General features: G+C 49.5%; 1 protein-coding gene across 6 annotated transcripts in view; it reads right to left on the bottom strand.

Moving 5' to 3' along the window:
• The window catches only part of BCLAF3 (BCLAF1 and THRAP3 family member 3), an 856,420-nt gene that overhangs the window by 292,427 nt on the left and 537,396 nt on the right, over nucleotides 1-26,597 (bottom strand). The window contains exon 10 of one of the 6 annotated variants that reach the window (XM_069637103.1): nucleotides 1,410-1,515. The exons of the other annotated variants lie outside the window; for them this stretch is intronic. Within the exon in view, the coding sequence (XP_069493204.1) occupies nucleotides 1,425-1,515 (91 nt within the window). The 3' untranslated portion in view covers nucleotides 1,410-1,424. Of the gene's footprint in view, nucleotides 1-1,409; nucleotides 1,516-26,597 lie in introns of those variants that run through there. 6 annotated transcript variants of the gene reach the window in all.

Raw genomic sequence — 26,597 nt, 5'->3', positions numbered from 1 at the left:
GCCTCGCCAATCTTCTGCCCAAACAGCTGCTCCCCCTCGCACAGCATATCCACCACCTTGTGCTGTACTTCAGGTCGAAAATTGGTACGGCGCAACCATGCCTGCCGCTGGAGGACAACCCCATTATTTATTTGTTTGAACCTGGATTCTGCCAGGTCCACCACAATATTAATACTATGATTGGAGGCTTCCTTCCCCTCATGAACCAGAAGCATCGCCTCCTTCCGTTGCTGCTCAGGTAGATGGTCCAACAGCGGCGCCAATCTGTGCCACATTTCTCTGTCGTAGCACACCATGATGGCCAACAAGTTGGCCGCCTTCGCCGCCCTCAACTTCATGCCAAAAGCATCCAGTTTACAGCCCTAATCGTCCGGGGGGAGTCGCACACTTATGCTGGCTACATGCTTTCCTACTGGCAGCCGCTGACACCACAGACTCTGGAGTGGGCTGCGACATGAGGCACTTTGGTGTGGGCAGAGACTACAGAAGACTGCCTTCTGCTGCTTCGCCGTATGATCAAACAAAAAAACAGTCTTTCGTCTCCTCTTCTGAAGCAAGACCAAACTTCTGGCAAGCCTTGGCCATCATGGAATGAAAAGCACCCACATCGTCTGGCGGAGAGGGCTGTGCCGGGCTGCTCGGGCGGGGGGGCGGGTCCACCTCTGGGACTGTATTCCAGGTATCCACCCTCCTGGGCGATGACAAAGCAGCAGAGTGCGTGTCTTGCGGCATGCTTTCAGGTCCAGACGCCAACAGATCCCCCTTCTTCCTGATCCCTACGAGGAGAGCTGTATCCCCTAGGCGATAGAACTGCCTATCCTGGGGAGAATTCCGTGGTAAACCCTGTTGAGGGGGTACCCACCACCTCCGCCTATCGTGGAAATGCCAGTAAATCCTGTCTCAAGGGCCCCACCAGGGTTTGGGGTACCGGGCATCCAGCTGTCATGGCCACTGGAAGAGGGGCCAGTCCATCCTCAGGGTCCAATTGGACCCAGTCCTGGAGCCTCTGGCGCCAGGCTCATGTAAAAGTGTGCCTTGCACACTCTGTGCCAATGGCAGGTGAAGCCGGGCCAGACGTGGCCATAGAACAGCCTTGGAAGGCATGTGCCAGAGTCCCTGGGAAGGGCAGGGTGGAGCAAGTAGGCAGGGCTAAAGGGAGGGGCCTGAGCCAGCCTATATAAGGCCAACCCATCCACGTGCCTTCGCATCGCGTTATTCTGCTTTCAGCAGCGTAACGCTCAACGCTGTGCTTACCTGTGCATCACTGGATTCCTGCAGCTCCATTCCTGAAGACGTCGCTGAGGGCGCTCCTTACCTGCTGCCAGCCGCTACATAGCTGTGCGCGCATCTTACCTGCATTCCATCACTGCCAGAGCCAGAGTCTTCATCTTTCCTAATCCGGCCGCTCAGTTACCCGGAGCTCCTCATCTCTGCACTTTCTCCGCTGTATCTTCATCCTGCAACCACGACTCTTCATCGAGCATACGGACACCATTCTTCGCAGTCGGCCTCCACCTGCGAGGAAAGTAAGAGCACAACAGGTTAGAACTCATACGAATAATGAACTCTTGGCCACGCCATACGATACACTAGAGTTTCCTTATAAAGACAAACACGTAGAAAAGACAAAGTGCAAAAAATCTCGAGAGAACACAAGGTGATCCAAAGTATTTGGAGATGGTTGAAATCTGAAGGGAAGGGGCAGGACTATTTATACTGGACGTCCTATTGGTGCAGCCTAAAGCACGCATAAAGACGTCGATAGGACATGCAAAGTGTCAGTTTTCCATAGTAAAACTGCTATATTAAAGTTACCAAGGTTTCCCAGCCTGACGATGGGAAATATTCACAGCATGTGAATCCATGAAAGATCCAATGCTGGAGAATAGAGGAGTCTCAGGGAGTGGAAAAATCACCTACTCTTGAACAGGACCTTTGTGACCCTGTAAGGACAGACAAGGTGGAAGAGGCAAGCACATACCATTGAGATAAAGCAGTAGGGGAAGCCTGGTCCTAGTACTATGGGAGTCAATTTGCTTCAGTGTTTTAGACAATTTTCCCGTATTTTCATCCAAAGATTTAGAACGAGCACCATGAGACTTTGAACCATGATCTGCCCGCAGTGGTGGATTTGCAGCGGGTTGAGTACCAGCAGGTTCTCCAGGTCCCCTCACGGATTTCGATATACCTGTAGGTGCAGTTGGCTTTTACAATGGTTCCATCAAGGATCGCCTATGGGTTGTGTGTTTAGCCTCTGTGTGAGTGTGCACGCACCTGTCAACATTGGAAGAGATTCCTGTAGCAGTGCGGTCAGCATGCCTAGTGGGACTGGGGACGTGCATGCAGGAGTCTGAAAACTCTGCAATAATGTCTTCGGCATCCAAACTCGAGCCATGGCTGCTGGAGTGTTCCTCATCTGATGCGCCAGCGGGGGAATAGGATTTGGCCTGCAAAGCACAGGCCGCCCACCCCTTAGTGCGCTGTGCAAATGTCTTAGGCTTAAAGAGTCGACATGCCTTGCAATGCCATTCATCATGTTCACGAGGCAAACACTTGTTGCACTCTTTGTGATTGTCCCTACAAGGGAACTTCCTACTAGAGGAACGGCAACATTTAAGTGACGTTCTCTCCAAATACTGAGAAAAGAATAGCCAGACAGGGGAAAGTATAAGGAGGGACAAGAAAAATTGTTCTATAATGAAGAACATTGAGAAGACCCCCCACCCTCCCTACTGTTAAAGGCTGAAGCCTGATGGTGAAGACTGCAGCCCATCATACAGAGGAAGTCTTCGGGTGATTGAGGTATCCAGTCGAGAGTACAGTGAAAGCTTAACTGTAGTTCAAATAATATATTTGCAATATATCCGTAACATGCCATGAGCTCCGCATTACGCAACCAACCAGTTTAGCGAAAAAAAAAAACAATCTGGGGGACCTCGAAGCGGGGGTGATCATGGGTACACTATACGTCACAATAGGGATAGTGTTACAGACACAGCCACGTCGACGTCTCTTTTCAAACTTCGAAAACAAGATGCATTACTATGATTACCGCTAGATGTCAGACAATATGCAGAGCATTTGATTCTAAGCAGTTTCACAAACATCAGTAGAACAAGATACTTACAAACTGGTAACGTTCTTTCGACTAGATGTTCCTCTCACGTATTCCTCAACTAGGATAACGTCCCAAAGCAGTAAGAAAATAGGAGGTGGGAGTACTATTTAGCTTTATCATGGATGGAATGAAGTACTGCTTTAGCAAACAGGCTTCTTGGGAAGATGAAGAATCTAAGCAGTAATGCTTAACAAAAGTATGAATGGACCCCCAAGTTGCAGCTGAGCAGATGTCAATTACGGGGACCCCTCTCTGAAGAGCCGCGGAAGTAGACATACCCCTCGTGGAATGAGCTCTAAGCCCTTCCGGCAGATCCTTCCCCGCTAGTTTGTAACAATCCACAATAGCTAGAGTAATCCAGCAGGATATAGTTTACTTTGTCACTGCTAATCCCAATTTAGGACCAGTATAATCTATAAATAGTTGATCATCCGGGTGTAATTTCACCATTCTTGCCATATAAAAGCTCAGAGCCCTTTTTGCGTCAAGTCTATGCAACCTCTCCCCCTCTTTGCCCAAATGAGAGGGAGGGGAGAAAGTTGGACGTATATTTTGCAACAGGTGAAAGTCAAAAACTACTTTCGGCAAGAACAAGTTACTCTCTTACCTGGTAACGTTCTTTCGATGGGATGGTCCGACGACGTATTCCATATGGTGGGCAGTCATAATGTCGACAGTCAAAATGTCGACAGTCAAAATTTCGAAAAATAAATGTCGAAAAAAATAATGTCGACAAACAATGTCGACATTTTTTCGATATTTTTTCGAAAATTTGTATTAACATTAAGATATGTTGAGTATGAGGGGTGAGGGGTGTGGGGGGGTGGCAGGGGGTCTTGGGTGAGAGGGGTTGGGGGACATCCCCATAGTAAATGATACTCTATTTATTTAATTATTCAATAAATAAATAAATATATAATTACTATGTGTTGAGAATGAGGGTGAGAGGGTGGTTGGGGGGGTGTTGGGTGAGGAGGGGTTGGGGGACCCCCCCATAGTAAATTAAACTCTTTTTGGTTATTTATTTATTGAATAAATAAATAAATATATAATTAGAATGTGTTGAGTGAGGGGTGAGAGGGTGGTTGGGGGGATGTGGGGGGGTGGCAGGGGGGTGTTGGGTGAGGGGGGGTTTGGGGGTACCCCCCCCAATAGTAAATGATACTCTTTTTGGTTATTTATTGAATAAATAAATATATAATTAGAATGTGTTGAGTATGAGGGGTGGGAGGGTGGTGGTGGGGGGTGTGTTGGGTGAGGTGTTGATAGTTCTAAGTGACATTTTTTTTTCTAAAAAATGACTTTTTACATTATAAGTATAGGATGTCGACATTTTTGTTTTCGAAAAAATTTTTCCGACATTTTTGTTTGTCGACTTTTTTTTTCGACATTATGACTATAAACCATTCCATATCTATGACATGTAATCACAGTTGTGCTGCTTCGGAAAATCTTCGGTGTCTACGTCCGGCATCGATGACGTCGATACGCCGCCCTCGAGGACCTCCTCCGACGGCCGATGCCACTGGATGTTATAAGTAGGACGCACAACGCCCGTAGCCTCAGTTGTAGTTTTTTCCCAGAAAGTGGGGCACCAGTCTTCTGCCAGTCTGACACACAAAGCCTTGCGGAAACGTAAGCTGCAATCGCATAAGAATCGAGGGAGTAGTGACGTACAAAAGTATGTACCGAAGCCGAGGTGGCTGCACCACAGATGTTACGAACAGGAACACCCCTCTGTAGGGCAGTAGAGGCAGCCATATCTCTGGTAGAATGGGCCTGCAAGCCGACCGGTGGGTCCGTACCCGCCAAGCGGTAACACTCAGCCAAAATAATCCAGCGAGACAAAGTGTTTTGTCACAGCTTGTCCCAAACGCTTTCCAGCGTAACCAATGAAGAGTTGATCGTCCACTCTGATCCGGGACATGCGTGAAATATAAAAGCTTAACGCTCTCCTAGGATCAAGCCTATGGAGCCTCTCCTCTTCCTTACCAGGATGTGGAGGAGGATAAAATGCCGGAACAACCACCTTCTGGCCTAAATTAAATTCCGATACAATCTTCGGAAGAAAGGAAGGACGAACTCCAAGGACAACCCTGTCCTTATGAAACACAGTGAAGGGTGGTTTAACTGAAAGTGCCTGTAACTCACTCACTCACTCTGCGAGCGGAAGTAACCGCAACCAAAAACACAGTTTTAAGAGTTAACAGTCTCAAAGGGCAAGAATGCAAAGGCTCAAACGGTGCACCCATAAGAAACTTAAGAACAAGGTTCAAATCCCAACCGGGCACCAGAAAAGGTGACGGAGGGAATACATTAGTGAGGCCTTTCAAAAATTGAGAAATTAAAGGAATCTTAAAATAGGAACGTTCTTCAGACGAGCGCTTAACCCTTTAATGATGCAGGGGGAGGAGGGGGCTGCTTACTGGGTAAGCAGCCCCCCTCCCCGTGGCCCCAAGGCATGGGGCCACAGCGGCAGAGACCCCTGGGGGCAGATCACTGCCCCGAGGGGTGAATACCGGTGGGAAGAAGAAAGAAAAAAAATCAGGGGGAAGGGGGAGGTGGGAGGGCGTTTGGGGCCCTGGGGCCCACTAGACCACCAGGGATTTTGTAAAAAATGGTGTCCTTGGAAAGGGGGGGTTCCCCCCTTTCCAAGGACACCACATATATGAGGCATTGCTGGTCACGGATCGGCGCAGAGCGCTCGATCCGTGACCAGCAACCCACTAGACCACCATGGATCCGTGGGTGGGGGGGCTGCCTCAAGTAAGCAGCCCTCTCCCCCCTCCCGGCCCCCAAATCATGGGGGCACATGCATGAGAACCCTGGGGCAGATGGCTGACTATCTGCCCCAGGGGAATGAAAAAAAAGAAATTGAAATGATGTGGAAAGGGGGTGGGGGGCCACTAGCCACCATGGATTTTTTATTGAATGAAAGGGGGGGGGATGCCCCCCCCCAACCGAAGTAGAAAGGGACACCCCTTGTAACCCTCCCTGGGGGCAGATATCTGCTCCTAGGAAGGGGCATCTGACCCCAGGGAGGGATGCATGAGGTGGGCCCCCCTATCTGCCCCCAGGGAGGGTTGCATGAGGTGGGGCCCTCCATTTGGGGTGAGGGGCGGTTGAGGGCCACCCCCCGTTGCGGTACATCATTCGCTGCCAATTTAGGGTGGCCCTCAGCCCCCCTAAAAAGCAGCCTATGAATTTGTATTTTGTTTTTTGTTTACCCAACTTTGCTTGGTGCAGATGGCCACATTAGTGTGGCTATCTGCCCCCAGGGTGCCCAAACCCTACTGGCCCATCTATTGGGGGTCCTGCCCCACCTTTTGTGGTGGTCCTCTCCCACCTCACCCCAAATGGAGGTGGGGTGTACTTCACGCAGCGTTTGGAGGAGGCCCAGGGAGGCCTGCATGAGGTGTGTCCCCCAGCCATCATACCTCTGCGGATTCCCACGGGTGTCCTCTTTTCGGAAATGCATGGGGTTCCCTGTTTTCCTTGGTGGCTTGGACACCCGAGGGCCATATCTGTATGTTGTGGCGGTCGGCAGAATGGCTGAGATTCCCCTCTGCAAACAGACTGGGGGTTGCTTGCGTTTTCGGCTTGCCCCTTGCCAGCCAGGTAGGTGCACCCACGCATGTGAGGTACCGTTTCCATCGGGACACGTGTGGGAACGCGGGACGGTAGGCCATGTGTTGTTGGGGGCGTGTTTCGATGGGTGCGTCGAGCGAAATGTGCGGAAAAAGCGTTTCTTTCCCGACTTTTCGGACTTTGCGGGGCTGTCTGGGTATTAAAATCTGGGGCGATGTGCACCAATCATACCTCGGCGGATTCCCACAGGTGTCCTCTTTTCGGAAATGCATGGGGTTCCCCGTTTTCCTTGGTGGCTTGGACACCCGAGGGCCATATCTGTACGTTGTGCCGGTCGGCAGAATGTCTGAGATTTCGCTCTGAAAACAGACTTGGGGTTACTTGTGTTTTAGGCTTTCCCCTTGGCGGCCAGGTAGGTGCACCCACACATGTGAGGTACCGTTTTCATCGGGACACCTGTGGGAACGCGGGACGGTAGGCCATGGGTTGTGTTTGTGTGGTTTTCATAACGTTTTGACCCATTTGCTGGTGCCCTTTGTCTCACAACCCTTTCTTTTCCCAAATGTGACCTACATTTAGTCGCTGATTTAGCCACCATACACTTTTGTAACCTGCACAAGTCACCTACCCCTGAAAAGGTCTGCCTGTGCTCTTTCAAAAAATGTATGGCTGCCATTTTTCACCACATTGGTTTTCCCAATTTACACATGCTAAGTGCGTCTGGTCAGGCCGTGAGCGTAAAACTCCTGTGTACCATGGCTCAGTGTTTGGCTTGTGGTATTGCTTGTTTTGTAAAAACACTACAAAGATTGTATGCTCTCCTAACTGCAAGAGAAGGGGGAATGTAGCGGAGCATTGCTTTTCTCAAAATTCATAGAAGCCATTGCCGTACCAAGCCAACCATGTCCAACACATACCTTTTTTTTCAGTCATTTTCCCGCTTTTCCCCCATTCGATGGCAGTTTACCCTACCTAGTTGTTGCCTGACCTATGCAAATCACCCCTTCCTAAACTTGGAATTCTGTCTACTTTTCAGAAATATATGCCTTTCTGTCCTCCAATTTGGCTTTCCTGCCCTTTTCTTCCATTCCGTCCATGCATGTCCAATTGGCAAAAATGGCAAAAATCGCCTACCTTTCACAAAACGGTTGATAACCACATCAAAATAATTTTTTTCCATTTCCACTCAACCTGTTCCTGAAAGCCACGAAATTGTGGAACTCAGCACAGCAAACCATTTGTTCCTAGCTCTTACAAGGAAAAAACCACAGGCTTCTTTGTATATCATTTTATTGGCGTTTTTTGAAAAACCCCGAAATGTTCGCACTTTTTCCTTATTTTCTCTCATCCCCCTACAGCAACCTGGTATTCCTTTGGTGGCGTTTACGACCGCCTACATGTGGGAAGAAAAGGAGCCAAATTTGGCCGAGATATCTCATGTAACAAAAAAGTTACAAGCCATTGAATGGCCACATACCAAAATCACCAAAAAAGGTCCTGGCACTGGGGAGAAATACCCATGGCACTTAAAGGGTTAAATATGGACAGCGCCGCCAGGTAACCTTTAGTGGTACCCACTTGCAAGCCCCTGTTGGCCAAGGAAAGCAAAAAAGACAGAACCATGGGAATGTCACACTCAAAAGGATCCACATTCTTAACTCTGCACCAGTCGCAGAATTTACAGCAACGGTACAGAGACTTTGTTGCTGGCCGTCTGGCCGAGAGCAACACGTCCAACACCTCTTCAGGGAGGTCCCAATCCTTATACCTCAACCTTTCAGAAGCCAAGCGTGAAGGTTGAGGGATCTGAACTCTGGATGGAGAACCTGACCCCCCTCCTGTGAGAGCAGATCGTCTCGGTAGGGAAGACGACGTGGAGGGCAGATGGACAAGTCGAGAAGGTCCGGGTACCACGTCCTCCAGGCCCACGCCGGAGCAATGAGGATCATCCGGGAACCGAACCTCCGTAACCTCCACAGTACTTGCGGGATGACAGGGACTGGCGGAAAGGCGTACAGCAGTGGGAATGCCCACTCCACCATGAACGCGTCTCCTAAGGCTCCTTTTGGAGGAAATTCCCGCGAGCAGAACCTTTCGCACTTCCGGTTGACACTGGAGGCGAACAGGTCCACTTGAGGGGTCTCCCAAAGGGCGAAGATCTCCAGTAGAATATCCTGAGCCAGCTCCCACTCGTGAGAGATCGTGCTCTGCCTGCTCAGAGCATCCGCCATCTCGTTATCGTCTCCGGCCAGATGAACAGCCGAGATCGAAACCTCCTGCTGGATGGCCCAGAACTCGAGCTGCATCGCCTCCCTGCACAGAGGAAGTGACCCTGCCCCCCCCTTTTTGTTGAGGTAGTGCATGGCCACTGTGTTGTCCGTTAGAATCAGGACACTCTTTCCTCGCACAGTTGGCAGAAAAGCCTTCAGGGCTAGCCTGACGGCCCTCAGCTCCAACAGATTGATATGGAGTCTGGACTCCGACGGAGACCAACGACCGCTGACTGTCAACTCGTTGGAATGAGCTCCCCATCCCGTGAGGGATGCGTCCGTCACGATCGTCACCTCCGGCCAGGGAAGCCAAAACAGAGCCCCATTCATCAGATTGCCTTCAACGGCCCACCACAGAAGGTCCTGGGCGACCGAGGGCGGAACCTGAACAGGGTCCGACAGCCTGCCGGAGGACTGAGACCACTGGAGCTTGAGTGCCCACTGCAAAGATCTCATCTGCAGACGAGCCTCTGGCACCAGAAGAATGCAGGATGCCACGAGGCCGAGCAACCTCAAACTCAAACGCCGGGAGCGTCTGGGCAAGTTGAAACTTGTGCGCTGAATGTGAAGAGCCCTCCCCTGGGGAGGAAAACAGCCCCAGGGATGTTTCGAGCACTGCTCCGATGTACTGGAGCCACTATGTTGGCGTCAAATGGGACTTCTTTAAATTGAGGGAGAAGCCCAGCTTGTGAAGGGAGTGGCAGGTGACGGACAGATGATCCAGGACTTGCTCGGGAGAGCTCCCCCTGATCAACCAATTATCCAGGTAGGGGTAGACGTGAATCCTCCCTTTCCTGATGTGCTGCCTCCACCATGAGCTTGGTGAAAACCCTTGGGGCGGAGGTCAATTCCGAACGGCAGCACCCGAAACTGAAAGTGCGAGTCGCCAACCGCGAACCTCAGGTACTTCTTGTGCTTGGGATGGATCGCCTCATGGAAGCAAGCATCCTTGAGGTCGAGAGACACCAACCAGTCCTGAAGTTGAAGGGCCTGGAGGACTTGAGAGAGATTAACCATCTTGAACTTGTCCTTCCTGAGGAGTTTGTTCAAACCGCGAAAGTCCATGATGGGTCTCAATCCCCCGTCTTTCTTCGAAATCAAAAATAAAGGGGAATACCATCCCTTGTTTCTCTCTGCTACAGGCACCAGTTCTATGGCACCTTTCTCCAGCAGTGCTATAATTTCCTGCGCAAGGAGCGGATCCGGACTCTTCAAAGAGAGGTTCCCAGGTGGATTGTCGTGAGGCCTCTGCCGAAAGGGAAGACAGTAGCCGTGGGTTATGATCTCCAGAACCCACACATCTGAAGTAATGGCACGCCACTCAACAAGATGCTGCGCCAGCCTTCCCCCAACCGGCGAACCATGGGACCTGGCTTCATGACTGAGTGGTAGCGGCTGCGGCGTTGCCTGACGGCAAAGAGGCATCTGCCCGAGCGGCCTTGGCACCTAGAGTACCCTGTTTTCCACCTCTGGCACTCTTGCGGTGGCCTCTTTGACAGCTCCTCTTGCTTTACTGAAGGACGAGTAATAGCGAAAGGAACCTCCCCCCTCCATTGTTGTCCCCTAGGACGAAAAGGCGGAGGTTGTCGAACTGCAGCGCCCAACGACTTCGCTGCGGCTTTGGAGGTCTGCAACCTCTCAAGGCTCTCGTTAGCCTTGCTGCCAAAAAGATGTTCACCGTCAAAGGGCATGTTGAGGGGCCGGGACTGCACATCAGGAGCGAACCCCGATTTCCGCAACCACGCAAACCTGCGTATTATGGTGCTCGCCGCCATGGACCGGCTGACACAATCTGCCATGTCCAAACCCGACTGAACGGCCTCACACATGGCACCCTTGCCATCCTGAACCATAGCAAGGAAACCATCTCGTTCGTCCCCTTCGGGAATATGTTCAGCCGCTAATGCAACACAGTTCCACAGAGTGTGTGTGAAATGAGACAAGGCACATACGGAGTTGGCCGCCTGAAGCTCCATACCCCCTGAAGAAAACACTTTCTTCGCCCAGCCATCAAAACGTTTGTCGTCCCTATCCGGAGGGATGGTAGGATACGACGCCTGCTTTGCCGGGGCCGTAGCCGCCTGCACCACCAAACTCTCTGGAGTGGAGTGCCTGGACAAGCAGCAGGGGTCGCTACTGGTTGGACGGTATTTTCGCGACAAAGACTTGGCCACTGCCGGGAGACTCTCTGGAGCAGTCCAAGCCGCCGCCACCCTTCTCTGCAGACCCATATGAAACGGCAGTACCGGGTCAGTCGGGGGACCAAGATCGAGGATGTCCGTGAGATCATCCTGAACAAACTCCCTTGGGGGAGCCGACCATCCCAAGTACTCGGTGACCCGAGACATAAGGCGCCGATATGATGAATCGGCATGAGTGCCAGGCTCAGGCCTACAAAACTACACCTCCGGAGAGGTATCCAGTCCACTGGCATCATGCAGTGACTGCCTTAGGTCATCAAATTGGCTATGGCCCGAGAGAAGCTCATCTGGCACCGTAACCGGAACCAAGCCCACATCAGAGCCCTCATCCACCTCTGAAATAAACTCAAGATGGCGGTAAGAAGGCACAGAATGTGGAACAAAGCCATGCTTGACCTTGGCCAGAGCCTTTCTAGGGGGTTCCCCCGTGCCCCAGGGTACCTCCGACACCACAGCCTCGAAAGGCATCAAGTGAAACAGCATCGACAGCTTCGACACAGGCCTCCAGGGCGGAGCCCCGAGCATGTCCTTCGACGCCTGGGTGCCGATGGCGTCGACGACTTCCTCGAAGACACCACAGATGCACACGGTCTAGAGCACGTCTAGGACCGGGACCTGGAACGGGCATGACGAGAACGATTCCCCTTGTCCGAGCGGGACCTCTCCCACGAATCGTGCCGACCCCCCCCCCCCCCCGAGCCCGAAGCAGTACGAGCGGTGTCTCTCGACCGATCACGACCGATCCCACTCGGAGGCGCGGACGGACCAGTGCCCTGCAATTCGAGAATCGCTAACATTTTCTTCCCGAAGGAAGCCCATTCCTCCGGCGTCGCATGCTCGGTGGGCTAAGCGGCCCGCCGATGGCCGGAGTCCTCGGATGAGGACAGGGAAGGCGACCGATGACGGCACTTCCGGGAGTGCCTTGAAGAGGCAGAGGAGTGGCGGCACCGACTCCGGGACCGAGACCCACTGGACTTCCGACGACGATGCGGAGAGTCGCCCCTCGAATCGTCCTTCGAAAGCCCCACAGACCTAGATGTCCGTGGGTTGGACACCTTACCTACCGACAACTTCTTGTTGCGGGAGCGCAAGGCTTTGGACATGAGTGACTGGCAGTCGACAGTCATCCGTGTCATGGGCCTCCCCGAGGCACCAGAGGCAGGCGTCGTGCGAGTCCGACACCGATATCTTGGACCCACAGTCCCCGCACTTCTTAAAGCCCGGATGCGGGGTGGATGACGAGGTAGACATCTTCACGAAGAAATTCTCCACAATACGAACAGGTTCGAAGAACCGAGAAAGAACAGGAACTCCAAAGAGTCGAGACGCGCCGAGATCTCCGAAGTGAACACGTTCGCGGAAAAAACGGAGCTGAGGCTACAGGCGTTGTGCGATCGACTTATAACATCCACGGACGTCGCCGTCGGAGGAGGTCCTCGAGGGCGGCGTATCGACGTCATCGACGCAGGCGCCAAAGATTTTCCGAAGCAGCACAGCTGTGGTGATTACATGTCATAGATATGGAATACTGTCAACTATGCACTTTCAGTAGTTTCAGTAGACAAGGAATGAGCCCAAACGAATGGTTGTTTGTATGAATGGGGTGAAAGAGTATTGAAGAAATGGGGTGAAAGAGTATGTGAGAAATGACGTGTGAGATGTGATCATTGGTTGGTGGGATGTGTGTTTCTAAAATTGTTTAATGGATGTGACGTCAATGTATCATGTGATTTTTTGTAAATGTTTTTTGGTGATATTTGATCGATGAATAAAATAAATGAATTCTAATATTCACACTGCCTTTTGTCTAGAATATACACCCTTTACGTAGGGCTGTTTTTTGGAACGGATTGCGTGGCATCTTCACGCACGAACTGTATTATTAATGATTGGAGGGTGTGCACTTATCCACAGATAATTGCAATTTTGTATGGCCTTCATCCTGAAAGCAAAATCTCCATTATGTCATCCGGGAGGTCCAATCCTTATATCACAGCCTCTCAGAAACTATGCGTGAAGGCTGAGTGTTTTGACCTCTGGATGGAGAACCTGACCTTCCAGTTGCGAGAGAAGATCCTCTCTTTGTGGAAGACGTATTAGAGGGCAGATGGACATGTCCAGAAGGTCTGGGTAACACGTCCTCCTGGCCCCATCCAGGGCAATTAGGATCATGGTTTTCCTGTACGTTTCTCAACCTCCTGATTAAGTGAGGAATCACAGGGACTGGTGGAAACGCATACAGGAGTGGAAACTCCCAGTCCACCACAAACTCATCTCCTAGAGCTCCTCTTAGCGGAAATTCCCTTGAGCGTAACTGATCACACTTCCAATTGAACTAGGTCGCAAACAGATCCATTTGAGGGGTTCACCAAAGGGTGACGATCTCTTGAAGTACTTCCTGAGCTAGTTCCCACTTGGAGACTGCTCTGCCTGCTCAGAGCATCCTCCGCAGCGTTCTGCTCTCCGGCTAGGTGAACCGCCGACAAAGATTCCTTCTTGTATTGCCCAGAACCAGAGCTGCATTGCCTCTTTGCACGGTGGTAGTGAACCTACGTCTCCTCTCTTGATGAGGTAGTACATGGCCACTGTGTTGTCCGTCATTATCAGGACATTCTTTCCCCGTACAGAGGGCATGAAGGCCTTCAGCGCTAGTCTGATTGCCCTTAGCTCTAAAAGGTTGATGTGTAGCTTGGACTCTGATGGAGACCAACGACCGCTGATTGTCAGATTGTTGGCATGGGCTCCCGACCCCATGAGTGAGGCATCTGCCACTAGTTATCTCCGGCCATGGCTGCCAAAAAAGATTCCCCCTTGAGAATATTGTCCTTGCAGGCCCACCATGGAAGGTCTTGAGCAACTCTGCTCGGAACCTGCAGAAGATCTGACATTCCCGAACACTGGGACCTTCGAGTCCTGAGGGCCCATTGAATGGATCTCAATCTCAATCTGGCCTCTGGCACGAGAAAAATGCAGGATGCCATGAGGCCGAGCAACCTCAGAAAGTCATAGGCTGGTAGACGCTGGGCACTTTGAAATTTTGTTACCATCTGCAAAATGTGTTGAGCTCTCACCTCAGGAGGAGATGCTTTACCTGAGGAAGTATCCAAGACCGCTCTGATGAACTGGAGTCTTTGGAAAGGTAGCAAATGGGACTAACTTCTTGTAATTGAGGGAGAAGCTCAGTCTCTGAAGGAAGTTGCAGGTGATCCTCAGATATTCCTGGGCCTGTTCGGGTGAACGAGCCCTGATTAACCAATCGTTCAGGTAGGGGTAGGGGCAGACGTGTATTCCCCCTCCCCCCGTCTCCTGAGACTCGCTGCCACCACCGCCATCCGTTTGGCAAAACCCTTGGGGCAGACGTTAGCCAGAATGGCAGAACTCAAAACTGATGAGTCGCCAACTGCAAACCTCATGTACTTTCTGTGCTTGAGATGGATTGGCGCATGAAAGTAAGCATCCTGAAGGTCCAATGATACCAGTCTTGGAGTTGGAGAGCCTGTGGGATCTGAGAAAGCGACCATCTTGAACTTGCCCTTCCTGAGGAACTTCAAGTTTCTTAAGTCCAAGATAGGTCTCAGTCCGCCGTCCTTCTTGGGAATGAGAAAATAAGAGGAACACCAACACTTGTTCCTCTCCGCTACAGATACATGTTCTATTACACCTTTCTCTAGCAGGGTTAAAATCTCCTGCACAAGGAGCGGATCTGGAATTTGACAGAGCTGGGTCCCAGTGGATGATTCCGAGGCCTCTTTAGAAAAGGAATGCAGTAACCTTGGGATACGGTTTCCAGTGCCCAGGCATCTGAAGTAATGCCCCGCCATTCACTCAGATGCTGAGAGATTCTGCCTCACACCAGGGTCTGGTCTTGTGGGCTAAGGCCTCAGATTGGTTTAGAGGCGGCTGCAGCGGCGGCTGGGGGTAAGGATGCCGCTGCTGAGGCTGATTTAGCACTCTTACCTTGTCCACCACAAGGGAATTTCCTTTGTCCTTTCTGTACAGCCTGTCCTTTTCCTCTACCAAAGGAGGAGTAGTAACGCAAAGAACAACCTCTCCAGGAAGATCTGCCCGAATAAGGTTGCTGAATGGAGGCGCTAAGGGACTTACCCACCCTGGAGGTCTGCAGCTTCTCCAATCTTTCGTCCGACTTGCTGCCGAAGAACCTCAAGCTGTCGAAAGGCATGTTGAGAAATTTGTCCTGCACGTCCGGTGCAAACCCTGACTTTCTCAACCACGCAAATCTGTGTAGTACCATGCTTGCAGCCATGGATCTGCTGATGCTGTCAGCAGTATCCAGCCTTGCCTGGAGACACTCCCTCCCCGCCCCGCCATCACCTCCTTGCCATCCTTAATTATATTCAGAAAGCCTTCCCTTTCTTTGCCTTCTGGAATAGGTTCAGCCGCCCCTTTAATACAATTCGACAGGGTATGGGTAAACCAGGCTACAGTACAGGTGACATTCGTGGACTTTAGAGCCATACTGCCTGAGGTAAATACCTTGCGGGCCCAAGCATCCACTTTCTTATCCTCTCTATCTAGGGGAATAGAGGGATAGGCTGACTGTCTAGAAGCAGTCGCAGCCTGGATCACTAGACTCAGGTATAGGGTGTTTCCCGAGATAATCAGGGTCACTAGAAGGGTTCCATGTCATTGCATTGCAGGATGTTTTTTCATGGGGTTTTTAATGAAATAAAACTCAATTTTTGTATTTTTTTATTTTGGGAGGGGGTGGGGGAGGGGGTTACCCCTCCAAAGCTCCCATCCCCTTTAATTATTTTTTTTATAGTCCCTACACCCACACCCAATTTATAGATTTTTCTAAACCCCCCCCCCCCCAAAAATTCGATGAGTTTTTTCGGCAAAAAATTCACAGTAAAAAACCCAGCAAAAAAACAGCCCGTGATGAAAGGACCTCGTACCACTGGAAGATGGTCTCGACTTTTCAGTAAAGCTCCTATTAATGGCTGGGCCAGTTTCAGGGGTCTTCCAGTTAGCTTCTAACTTCCTTTGTAGGGTCCTATGGAAGGGTAGAACTGGGTCTTTTTGTGGACTCTGATTCAGGATGCCTGTCATATCAACCTGCTCGAAAGTTGGTGAGGCCCTGCTCCAACCCATGAATTCAGTCACCTTGTTCCTAAGGTTCCTGTACCTGGAATCAGCATGTTCTGAAGGGTCAGGGTTGGTAAACTCCAACTCTGGTGACTTATCTAGACCACTGGCAGAGTGGAGGGAGTCGCAGAGGTCTTTCAACCTTGACTCAGGGTTGAATTAGTTCTTCAGGAACTTCTCTAGAGCCAAATTTGACTAACAGAGAAACATCCCCTTCAGAGGCACTCTCCTCTTCAAAAATAGAGGACATGCACTTAAAGTCAAATCTCGGTACAGGTTTGTAGATTTTTTCCTCTACTGGAATTTGCTTCGAGGGATTCGTAGGGACCGTTCAAGACGTAGACGTTTCCTCGATGGAGATGCCTTTGAGTTCGGCGTCAAATCGATCAGCGCTGATGAAGAAGTCGCTAAACTCAACGTTTTATGTTTCTTTGACGGAACCGGAGATCGACTCGATTCCTGGGTCAAAGTCTTTGACTTTTTGGTGTTGGGTCGAGAGTGTCGAGACTCCAACTTACTACTTGGCAAAGTCGTTTTTGACCTGCCTGTGTCATCCAATGGAGCGACCGAGGTCTGACTCTTGAAAGGCTCTTTTGAGGGAGTCGAGGCCGTGTTCTCAAAGATTCTCAATTTCCACCCTGAAAGCATTCCACTTACTGGGGGATTCCGACCTAGTCGGGCATCTTATTACCTCAGTTGAGGTGTATGATGATGGAAAAGGGAGACCTGTGACGTCTCTTCTTCGACTTCTTAGAAGTCGAAGAATGTCTGGACCAACTCCTCGATCGAGACCTCTTCGGATGTTTATGCCAAGTGGAGTCTTTGGACTCCCGTTGTTTTTTAATTTCTTCGAAGAGACCTTCGAAGCTTCCCGCCCCACCGCCAATGTACCTTTTCATTCGCAAAGAGCTTTTTCAGTCAGAGTGACTGGAGCCGCATTCGTCGATACGATGGTCTTTTCGCAAACACCAAAGGCAAACCCGGCGAGGATCGGCGATGGACATTTTTGTCCAACAGTCATAACACTTTTTGAAACCCGACTTAGGGGTCGAATGAGTAGAAGAGGACATTTTTTCACAAGGAAAAACGAAGTGTGCTGTTGTCTCGAAGCAAAGATCGGAAAAACGGAACTGAAGCCAACGGGCGCAGCACAAGCTAGTTATACTACCGGTGACATCGACACCACGGCAGCCATCAAGGGACAGATGCCACGGCCTCAAGCACAGTGCCCTCTGCTGATTTTTTTTTCAGAAGCAGCGAAGCTGGCGAGTTACGACCATCATAGATGAGGAATATGTGACAAGACAATCCATTCGAAATATATTTATGGAAAAATAGGTTCTATGAATATTTGCACCACATGATTACACGCCACCTTCTCCGTGGCACAAAACAGCTTCAATAAAAAAACTCATTTTGTGATTTCACTTTTGGGTCTCATGTACATGGAGACAAAACATTTGTATTAAACTTTCTGCTTGCTGGTGAGTAGAATCGCTTTGCCTTTCTAGCATTTTGTGCTCTAGTGCTTCATTTATACCTTTGTTTGTTAAGCCCAGCACTCAGTGTGCTTCTCCCTCCCCACTCACGACCTACTTCCTAACTTCCTAGTCCTGCCCTCTGCCCTGTGGCCGATTTAGGACAGTCTACAAGGACAGACCTTGCCCAGACATCCACCGGCTGGTGGTCCCTGCTGCCCTACACCCAACTTTCCCATCCCTCAATGCAGCCTTGGCCAAAGCGTTCCCCTCAGCTGTCCCTCTGACCATCACCCACAACCCCCTGGCACCTGTCTGCCAGCCCATGACCACAAGACCTTTCTTCCACAGCCGCCCCAAACACCTCCGCTATCTTCAAACCTAGTCTCCACCCTCCCACCTATAACTATCCACTAAGCATCCTCTTGCTCTCCCCAGATTACCACCGCCCCAATTTCACTGAACACCCCAGCCACCATCACCCCACTCCCTCCTGGCCCAATCGCCCCCGATAGGCACACCACCTTTGCTTCATTAAGCGAAGCCTGCTCTGCCTTGGCCAGAACTCCAGACTCCGCAGACCCCCACCCACTCACCTTTGCCCCCCCCACATCCCCAGCTGCACTCCCCACCACCTCAGTCCCTGCAAACCCTTTCCTCCCCTCCGTTACACACCACAGCCCTCTCCCTTAAACAGCCCTGTCCCCTCTCCACCTCTCGAGACCCCTCTTTGTACCCCTGCCCCTGACCTCCCCTGCAGCATCCATTGCATTGTCATCAACGCCAGAAACAAACATGATTTTTTACCACCACCTCAGACAAAACCTGGTCCTCCGACTTTCACCCCTCTGCACACAAGATCTCCCCCCTCCCCACACCCTCAGGCTACTCCCTCAACACCCACAGCAGAGCAGCGGGCATAGTCATCTTCCACAAATGCCACCTCACACCCTTACAGGTTGAGAAACACTGCAATGAGGATTGCGAATCCCCATTAGTAAAATTCCAATCCTCTCTTCCTTTCTCCCCAAGCTTCCTCCTCCTTTACAGACCCCCTGGATATGACAGACTCAGAGTGACTATTGCCCAAACTTGCCTTTCACCCAACTCGCTATTCTTGGTGCTCTAGACGTCTGGTTCGACACCCCCTCCAGCCCCATGACCCGCCATCTCAGTGACAAAATACAAGTCCTTAACCAACCCAAAGCATTTCAGGCCTCACCCACGTTGCAGGTCACACACTAGATGTAGGGTTCAGCTCCTCCAACTTGATCTCACCCACCCCCTCATCTGGACTGATCAATCTGCTATCTTCTTTTAAGCCCTGAATGCAGCAACTACTTGCCCTCCCTCCCCCCCCAGGATCCCAAACTGGAACAAGGTAACCATCTGCCCTAATCCCCCTGCCCAAATCCCCCCCCCGCCCCAACCAGGGATGTACCCCCACCCCAGACCACATGGATCAATGGCTCACAGATGCTCTGCCCCCCACCCCATCCCCAAACCCCCCCATTGAACAGCACAGGCCTTTCACCAAGGTGGCTTTACCCTCGCCTCAAATTGCTCAAACCCTCAACCATCGACTGGAACACTTCCTCCCCACCTTCCCCCCTATACCCCCAAAAGAATGCCACTCTGGCAAGACTGACGAGAGCCTACAGATTTTAAATCAGAAAGCCAAACATGCCTTCTACACTTACCGCATCGCAAATGCAACAACCCATGCAAAGAACTCCACAAGATTACCTCGGAGTTGAAGACCCCCCCACCCTCTGCTATTCCTCTCTACCCATCGTCTCCCAGGTACTGTGCGACACCCTCTGCAGCCATTATTTCAACATAGCCATGGAGAGGAACCTCGCTATCCATGCCAAACTAGCAAGCCTGTCCCCCCCCACAATACAGACTGCCCCCTTTTCCCCAGAGCCCCAACTCAGAGCCTTTTCAAATCCTTCTCTGCCATGTCCCTTCCCGAGTTCTCAAAGCTTTTCTCCAATAGCCGCACCTCAGGGTCCCCAGGAGACCCCTGTCCACCGATCCTCCACAAAAACATCCTCTCCTCTACTTGTGCAGGCACTCTGACAATAGGCATCTTTTCATCAGAATATGAAGACATCAAACCACTCTTAAAAAAGCCCTTCTTGACCCCCTCTTCCCCTCCAACTACTGCCCCATCTCCAACAACCACTTCATAACAAAATTACTAGACTGCATAGCCTACTCCAAGCAAGCCCACAGCCTTCTGGACCCTCCCCAGTATGGCTTCAGGAACTCCATGGAACTGACTCCTCCCTGGTCTCTATCTGGGATGACCTGAAAATAACAGCGGACTGAGGGCTGCGCTGCTCTCATCCTCCTTGACCATAGCAGCCTTCGACACTATTAGCCACTCCATCCTCAAGAACAGACTGCACCCAGATGGATATCCTCTTGCCTCGCCAACTGCTCCCAAATCATCTCTCTTGCACCTTTCTCCTCCCACACAGAGTCCCTCATGGGAGCCTGCATCCCCCTCCCTCCTTTACAACCTCTACCTTTCACCCTTCTCCAACCTCATCAGTTCCCACAATTTCACCCGGTACAACTACCTGCTCCTCAACCTTGGTGGGTAAAACCAAAATCCTAATCTGTGGCATAACAGCACTCCTTCACCAAACTATGCTTTAGCCGCATTCATTAGGTTCCATCCCCCAACCTACGATGCACGTTTAGCTCAGACCGGACCCTTTCCCACCACATCAACAGTGTCCGCAGCTCATGAACTTTCCACCTCTGTATTCTCAAGTGATTTTTCCTTATCTCTCGTACCCCCATAGAGTATCCGCAATCATGGCCATCATCCTCTCGCACCTAGACTACTCTAACTATCTACATAGGTGCACCCATTAACCAACTGAGAAAGCTCCAATGGGTTCAAACCTCTGCAGCAAGGCTCCTCCTCGCAATCTCCTCCAGGCAACACTTCTCCCCCACGCAGGCCAGTCGGTGGGCCTCTTTCAAGGCCATGTGCATTACCCACCGCACAATCCACAAGAAAGGAACAAGCTCTCACGCTACCGCCCCACCAGAAACCTCAGATCAGGCTCTGCATACCTCCTGGTAGTCCCTCCTTTCAATTACTCCATACCAGGAGGCACCTGCTTCTCTATCCTCGCAGCCACATTCTGGAACTCCCTTCTGCGTGTGCACCGCCTAAGAGGGTCACCTGGCCATCAGGAAAACCCTCAGAACCTGGCTATTCTCCGCACCTCGTGATCTCCCGCACCCACCAACGGCCTTTCGCACCCTGCTTCAGCCAGCAGTCCCCCACCCTCACGCCCATCACCACCTCCCACCTCCAGCCTGCTCCCTGCCCCACTGCCCATCTCAGTCACTAGTTTCTTCTATGGAAAACAGCATAGTTTCTTGCCATCCAACCTTCAGTGGTGAATGCCAATCACTCATGGAGGACTCAGGTGGTCACTTTAGCGACTTGCACCTAGAATGAACCCTGACGCGGGCCAGGTAATGCACCCATATGGGCTGGGAGGGTGACAACATATTGCACTTAAAATGCACCTTGAGGATATCAAGCTCATCGTGCTGAAGGAGGACAACCGGGCACCTCAGACCTTTCGCTTAGGGCAGGTAACTAAAGCCCAGGATGGTAGGCCAGGCTCCTGCAAGCAATCATGAAACAGGGTCCTTGTTCACGCAAGAGCGATCTAAGGATGGCAATTTCTCTCCAAGAACCTGTCGGAGGGCAAGTATTATGCACTGAAGCACTTAAATCTACTGTCAGACGAAGTAATGCTCCTGGTATATAGATTGAACCCAGGAATTTAGAATTGTTTGCACAATTAACCTATTTCTCCCCTCACACCGCACCTTCACAGCTTATTGTAAAGCACAGCTTCACTCAATACACCATACACAAACACTACAGAAACACTCTTGCACATCACCTCTGCCATAAGAATGAAGCTACTTTTAACGACAAAAATTTGAACTGTAGCTTCCCACATAACTATAGCCTTAAACAAAATGCCCCCTCCCCCCCCAGTACATAGTATTCTTCAGCTGCAACCTTACACGCTCCATTTAGTCATGGGAAACTTCATGGGTCCTCCTTGCCACCTTCACTTAACAAAAATGCACACACGATAATGGCACCTCCCAAACCTTTCCCAAATATTCTGGAACCGGCTCGAGGGCTTTCAACCAAAAGCGCATTGGGACTATAATTATAGTGAAAGGCAAAATAACAAATGACAATGTATGAATGAAATAAACAGTTCAACTCTCCTGTCCCACATAAACCCCTGAATGTCAACATAAAATACCTTGGAACATTACAAGAACATGAGCAACCGCATTCCTTGATACGGTTTAGATTTAAACCATCTGCAACTTTTCTAATTTCAAAAGCAATTTCACACATGCAGAGCGCTTTGTAGGTTTAATTTCCCTGCGCACATGTGAAAATTAACAATGTGAAAGGACACAAATTGTAAAACAGCACAATTGTCACACATGGAACCTTTTCCTGCTTCACCCTGAAGCAATACAACATTTCTGTTCCACCAGGGTCACTTTCTCAATCGGGAGTGTGCATTTTTCAATTAGGAACTGCACCAGATTTTCAGATACATTAAGCACCACTGTGTGTAAAAGGCCAGGTCTGAAAAATGGCACCAGTTGGGAATTTTGTTTTAAGACAAGAACACCCCCTTCCCTTTATGTAATTCTGGGGTTGAGAATAAAATCAGGTACTACTCACGTTAAATTACTATTTCTTATTTACACTGGGAGTGGGTTTTGCTAATTTTTAATATTAACAAAATCACCATGTGTTATTTAGCTAAAGGGGAATTGAATTATGTATTAACATATACTAAGAGTCTACTTCCATAGACCCCACCCATTAACTAAGGGGAAGGTATTAAATGAAACAAATTCCTGCACTTGTTTCTGTTGGACAAACTACTTACATTGAACTTCAGAGACTCACTGGCCCATTGAAATATACTTGCAAATCTGACTAAGGCAGTGTTATTCCCCATGTCTGAAGGGGAGTTGTGTGCGAGAACTGGGTTGAAATTGAGCACATACGAGACACCTATTTAAATGTAGAGTTCCTGGCCCATGAGTGTCCAGTATGCAACCTTAGGCAAGATACCCAATGTCGTATGAAACCCCCTAGTACTGGCAGTGGCCATGTCATGGACGTGATTCAACATTAGGCTCTGGAATGAAATAGGTACCACCCACTGGTCAAATCCAGATAGGGATCTCGGTACACGCAAACCGGCTTGGATTCAGAACATTCTGGAAACCTTCATCAAAACACAAAGGATCCTCTTTACTGAGATAATCTGATTCTGTTAGATGGAAAACTCCTGGGGTGTTCAGTGTGTCAATAGCATTTTCCAATAATTGGATCCCCTTTCTGTGCAGTGATGAAATCTGAATCCAGGGTATCTTTACTCCACTGAGCAGTTGAGAGTTCACGGTTGGCATGGCTTTCAGACCTGGTTACGGCAAGGACTTGGATTTCACACAGCAAGGATTCAGCTTTTATGAAATCCCCCTCCAGAGCTCGGATTTTAGCCAGCTCACTACCAGTCTTATCCAGCCTGTTTATTTTGGAATGACCTCTTATCTCCCAATAGATGGTCATTTCATTAGAGGTCACCAGATCATCAATGGAATGGATCTGTTTCCCATTCTTTAAGAGTTTGTTAGCACAAAGCATACCTCGATTCTTAATCAGGTGTTCCACAAACCCATTCCTGACAAAGTTGGTTATTAGGACCAGTTCCTCGAGTTGGTAGTGTACTGCAGCGAGGATGGACTGATGGATGGCCATCAACTCTGCCACCTGACTACTTTAGGGTCCTATTTTGTAACCAGCAGAGGGCTCCAGGGAATCATTCACACAGGCATTCTCAAAGCCAGCCACCAGTTCTTACCCCCACCCCCATTATTGGCAACATGTTAGGATCACACATCCACAGACACATGTCTTATTCATAGACCTTGTGTGGGGATGGAAGTAAGCCCCCATATTGTTTTTAGTTAGGCTTTCGTCCTCAGGAAAAGTTTTCTTGAGCACAATCATGCAAATCAGGCAATCCTTGCGCTAGAGGATTCTTCTTGTTTTGACCATATCTGACCACCACAGGAAAGCCTGGCATGGATAGAATCCAGGAAGAAACTCTGGAATTACTTACATCCCCCACCCAGATTCTGTCACTTTGTAAGTAATACAAGGGTTGGTGAGCAGTCTATGATTATGTGCTCTTCCTGGATAAACGGACAATAGTTTCTTAGTGCCCATACCGTTTCCAGGAGTGCCTTTTTGCAGTCAATGAATTGTTCCCCCACAGATGACAAAGTTTTGCTTGCATACAAGATGACTGTTGATCATGCTTGTGTTACAATACCGCAGTTAGGCACCTGCCTCCAAAAAGAACTCATTCTTGATGGGGCAAGCCAAACAAGGAGCTTGGGAAAGGCTACTTTTCAGTTGTTTAACTGCCTCAAATTGTTCCGGACCCCATTCGCACTTGACTCAGGCCATTTAATAAATGAACTAAGGGTCAAGTGACCTCTGCCTGGTCTTCAATGAACTTTCGACTATTCCAAGAAGGCGTCTCAATTCTCGCAGAGTAGTAGAGTCTTAATTTCAATAAGACTTCCACCTTCTTTGCCTGGGGGTTGAGACCCTCTGGTTTTGTGCCGTAACGAGTTCAGTAGGGTCTTAAACTACTGCTTTCTGAAAGGACAGCTTTGCTCCAGCTTTCTGAAACTGGGTCAGAGCATAGCAGATGTCTGCCATATGTTCCTCCACAGTTGAGCTCTATCAAAACATCTACATAGGCTAGGTTTCCCCTTTCGCCCAAATTGGGCATGGCCTTACGTAGAAAGATGCTGAACACATTGCCAGAGTTTATGTACCCAAAGGGTGTTCGAATCAATGCTTTTTGTTGACCCCCCCAAAAGGTAAAGGCAAGCTTGCATTTCTCATCCCTACTCACCCGTGTCATCCAGTAACCGTTGGTCAAATCAATGGCCATGTACACTTTTGACCCATGGATCTGTGCCAGTCCTTTATCGATGTAGGGACGAGGCCATCCTGACATGCGGTCCAGTTTGTTCAACTCCCTCAAGTCTGCACATAGTCGCCATTCGCCGTTGGGTTTTAGTTAAAGGAACTGTGGATCAGATGAATTATCCCACAGGATTCTAAGTTCTTAATCTGTGAGTGACACCATGGACGCGAGAGGTAGCCAGTATAGTTCCACAAATACTGGTAGCATCTCTGGGTCCATGGTTATGGTGGTTGAATGAATAGATTTCCTTCCACAATCATGAGTCTACCGAAAAGATATCCCAGAAGTCCAGGAATACCTGTTTGTTAGGTCTCTAGCCCTCGGTCTCACAGGCATCAGCAAGATTGATCCGGTTCCTGACCATATGCCTGAAACCTGGAATGACCTCAGGCTTGGCAATTTCAGCGTAATCATCCAGTTGGGTTGAGAGATCTCCAAGTGTTAACCTGGACATGAGGTTCCATGGATTTGAGGTAATTTTGCTACTCTAAGCACCACTTCATCCTTCCTGATGTCGAAGGTTACTTCTGCAACCCCATATGGGGATGAAGAGTACACCAAGAAATTCCCCCCCATGACTGGCAAAAGTCTTTTCTGGAGGAATATCACTGGTGTCGAAAAAGTTGTTTGGAATTGGTCCAATTTCGTCACTAAAATTAATATAATAATGTCGGGCATCAACTGCCAGTCCGATAAAGGTGTCTGCGCCCAAAGTGATACTTTCAGGGTCGCTGTATTTCACCAATATTCGAATGGTGTCATGTTCTAGACCCACTAGAGGTGTTGGATGTAAATACAAAAGGTTGAAGACAAGAATTCTAATTTATATAGGCGTCCTGATGTTTGAGGTTATATCCTCACTTAATTCTCGGGGGAATAGTGAATTGTTGCACCTGTCCTGGGATGGTAACCTCTTCTCGCACTAGAACTTCAACTGCATGAGGCAATTGAACTGAACAAAATGCTTTTTTGTGTTGTCAAAGACCATGGGGTTACTTCACAGTCGTGACCATACTTTATTATTAATTTGATCCAAATTGAGAATGTATTGCGACTGTCGCTACCTAAATAAAAGTCTCACAACCTGACAATTGCCTTCTGTGCTTTTGTTACCAATGGATATTTTTAGCATACACCTACAAAGCAGGAAATATTTTTAATTTACCATCCCAGGACAGGGGTTTCCAGACCTACTTCCCATTAATCAGTCAATGTGGGAATGGTCTGGTCTTTTCAGACTTTCCTGAACAATCCTTCGCGGATTAAGTTTTTTCCATTATTCAGACATACTCTGGCAAGCCAGGCTACTCTGCCCTCATTTATCTGAATGGGGAAAAAAAACACTGTTAGCCCTTCATCGGAACGTCGGTCAGGCTTTGAGCTAGTTCATTATACTCTTTCATGGGACTCAGGGTTTTTTTCTGACTTTGGATTGGGCTGTCCCCTTCCCATGTGGAATGCCACTTAGAACTGGGAGGAAGGTTGATTTTCCAGAACTGATAAGGGTTCTCACCAGTTTGTTCTTCTACAGAGATGAGTGATGTCTGGAACATTATTATTCTGGAAATTAAATTCCACTTTCTCAGAACGTTGTTCAATTAAGTGGCAGGTACTATTCAAACCAACATAATGTGTACTCATTTTTAGTTTTGTAGGCTGGTTAGTCTGGGTCCAGAGGACCTTGTTCTCACAGACTATCAGAGCTGAAAACCTCCAAAAGGAGATCGTTCCCCAGGAGTCAC

The sequence above is a fragment of the Ambystoma mexicanum genome, chromosome 7p, assembly GCF_040938575.1.
Source record: "Ambystoma mexicanum isolate Mex_15411 chromosome 7p, UKY_AmexF1_1, whole genome shotgun sequence".
Classification (NCBI taxonomy): Eukaryota; Metazoa; Chordata; class Amphibia; order Caudata; family Ambystomatidae; genus Ambystoma; species Ambystoma mexicanum.
The sequence above is the reverse complement of the archived record's forward strand: the minus strand, read 5'-3'. Positions and strand labels throughout refer to the sequence as shown.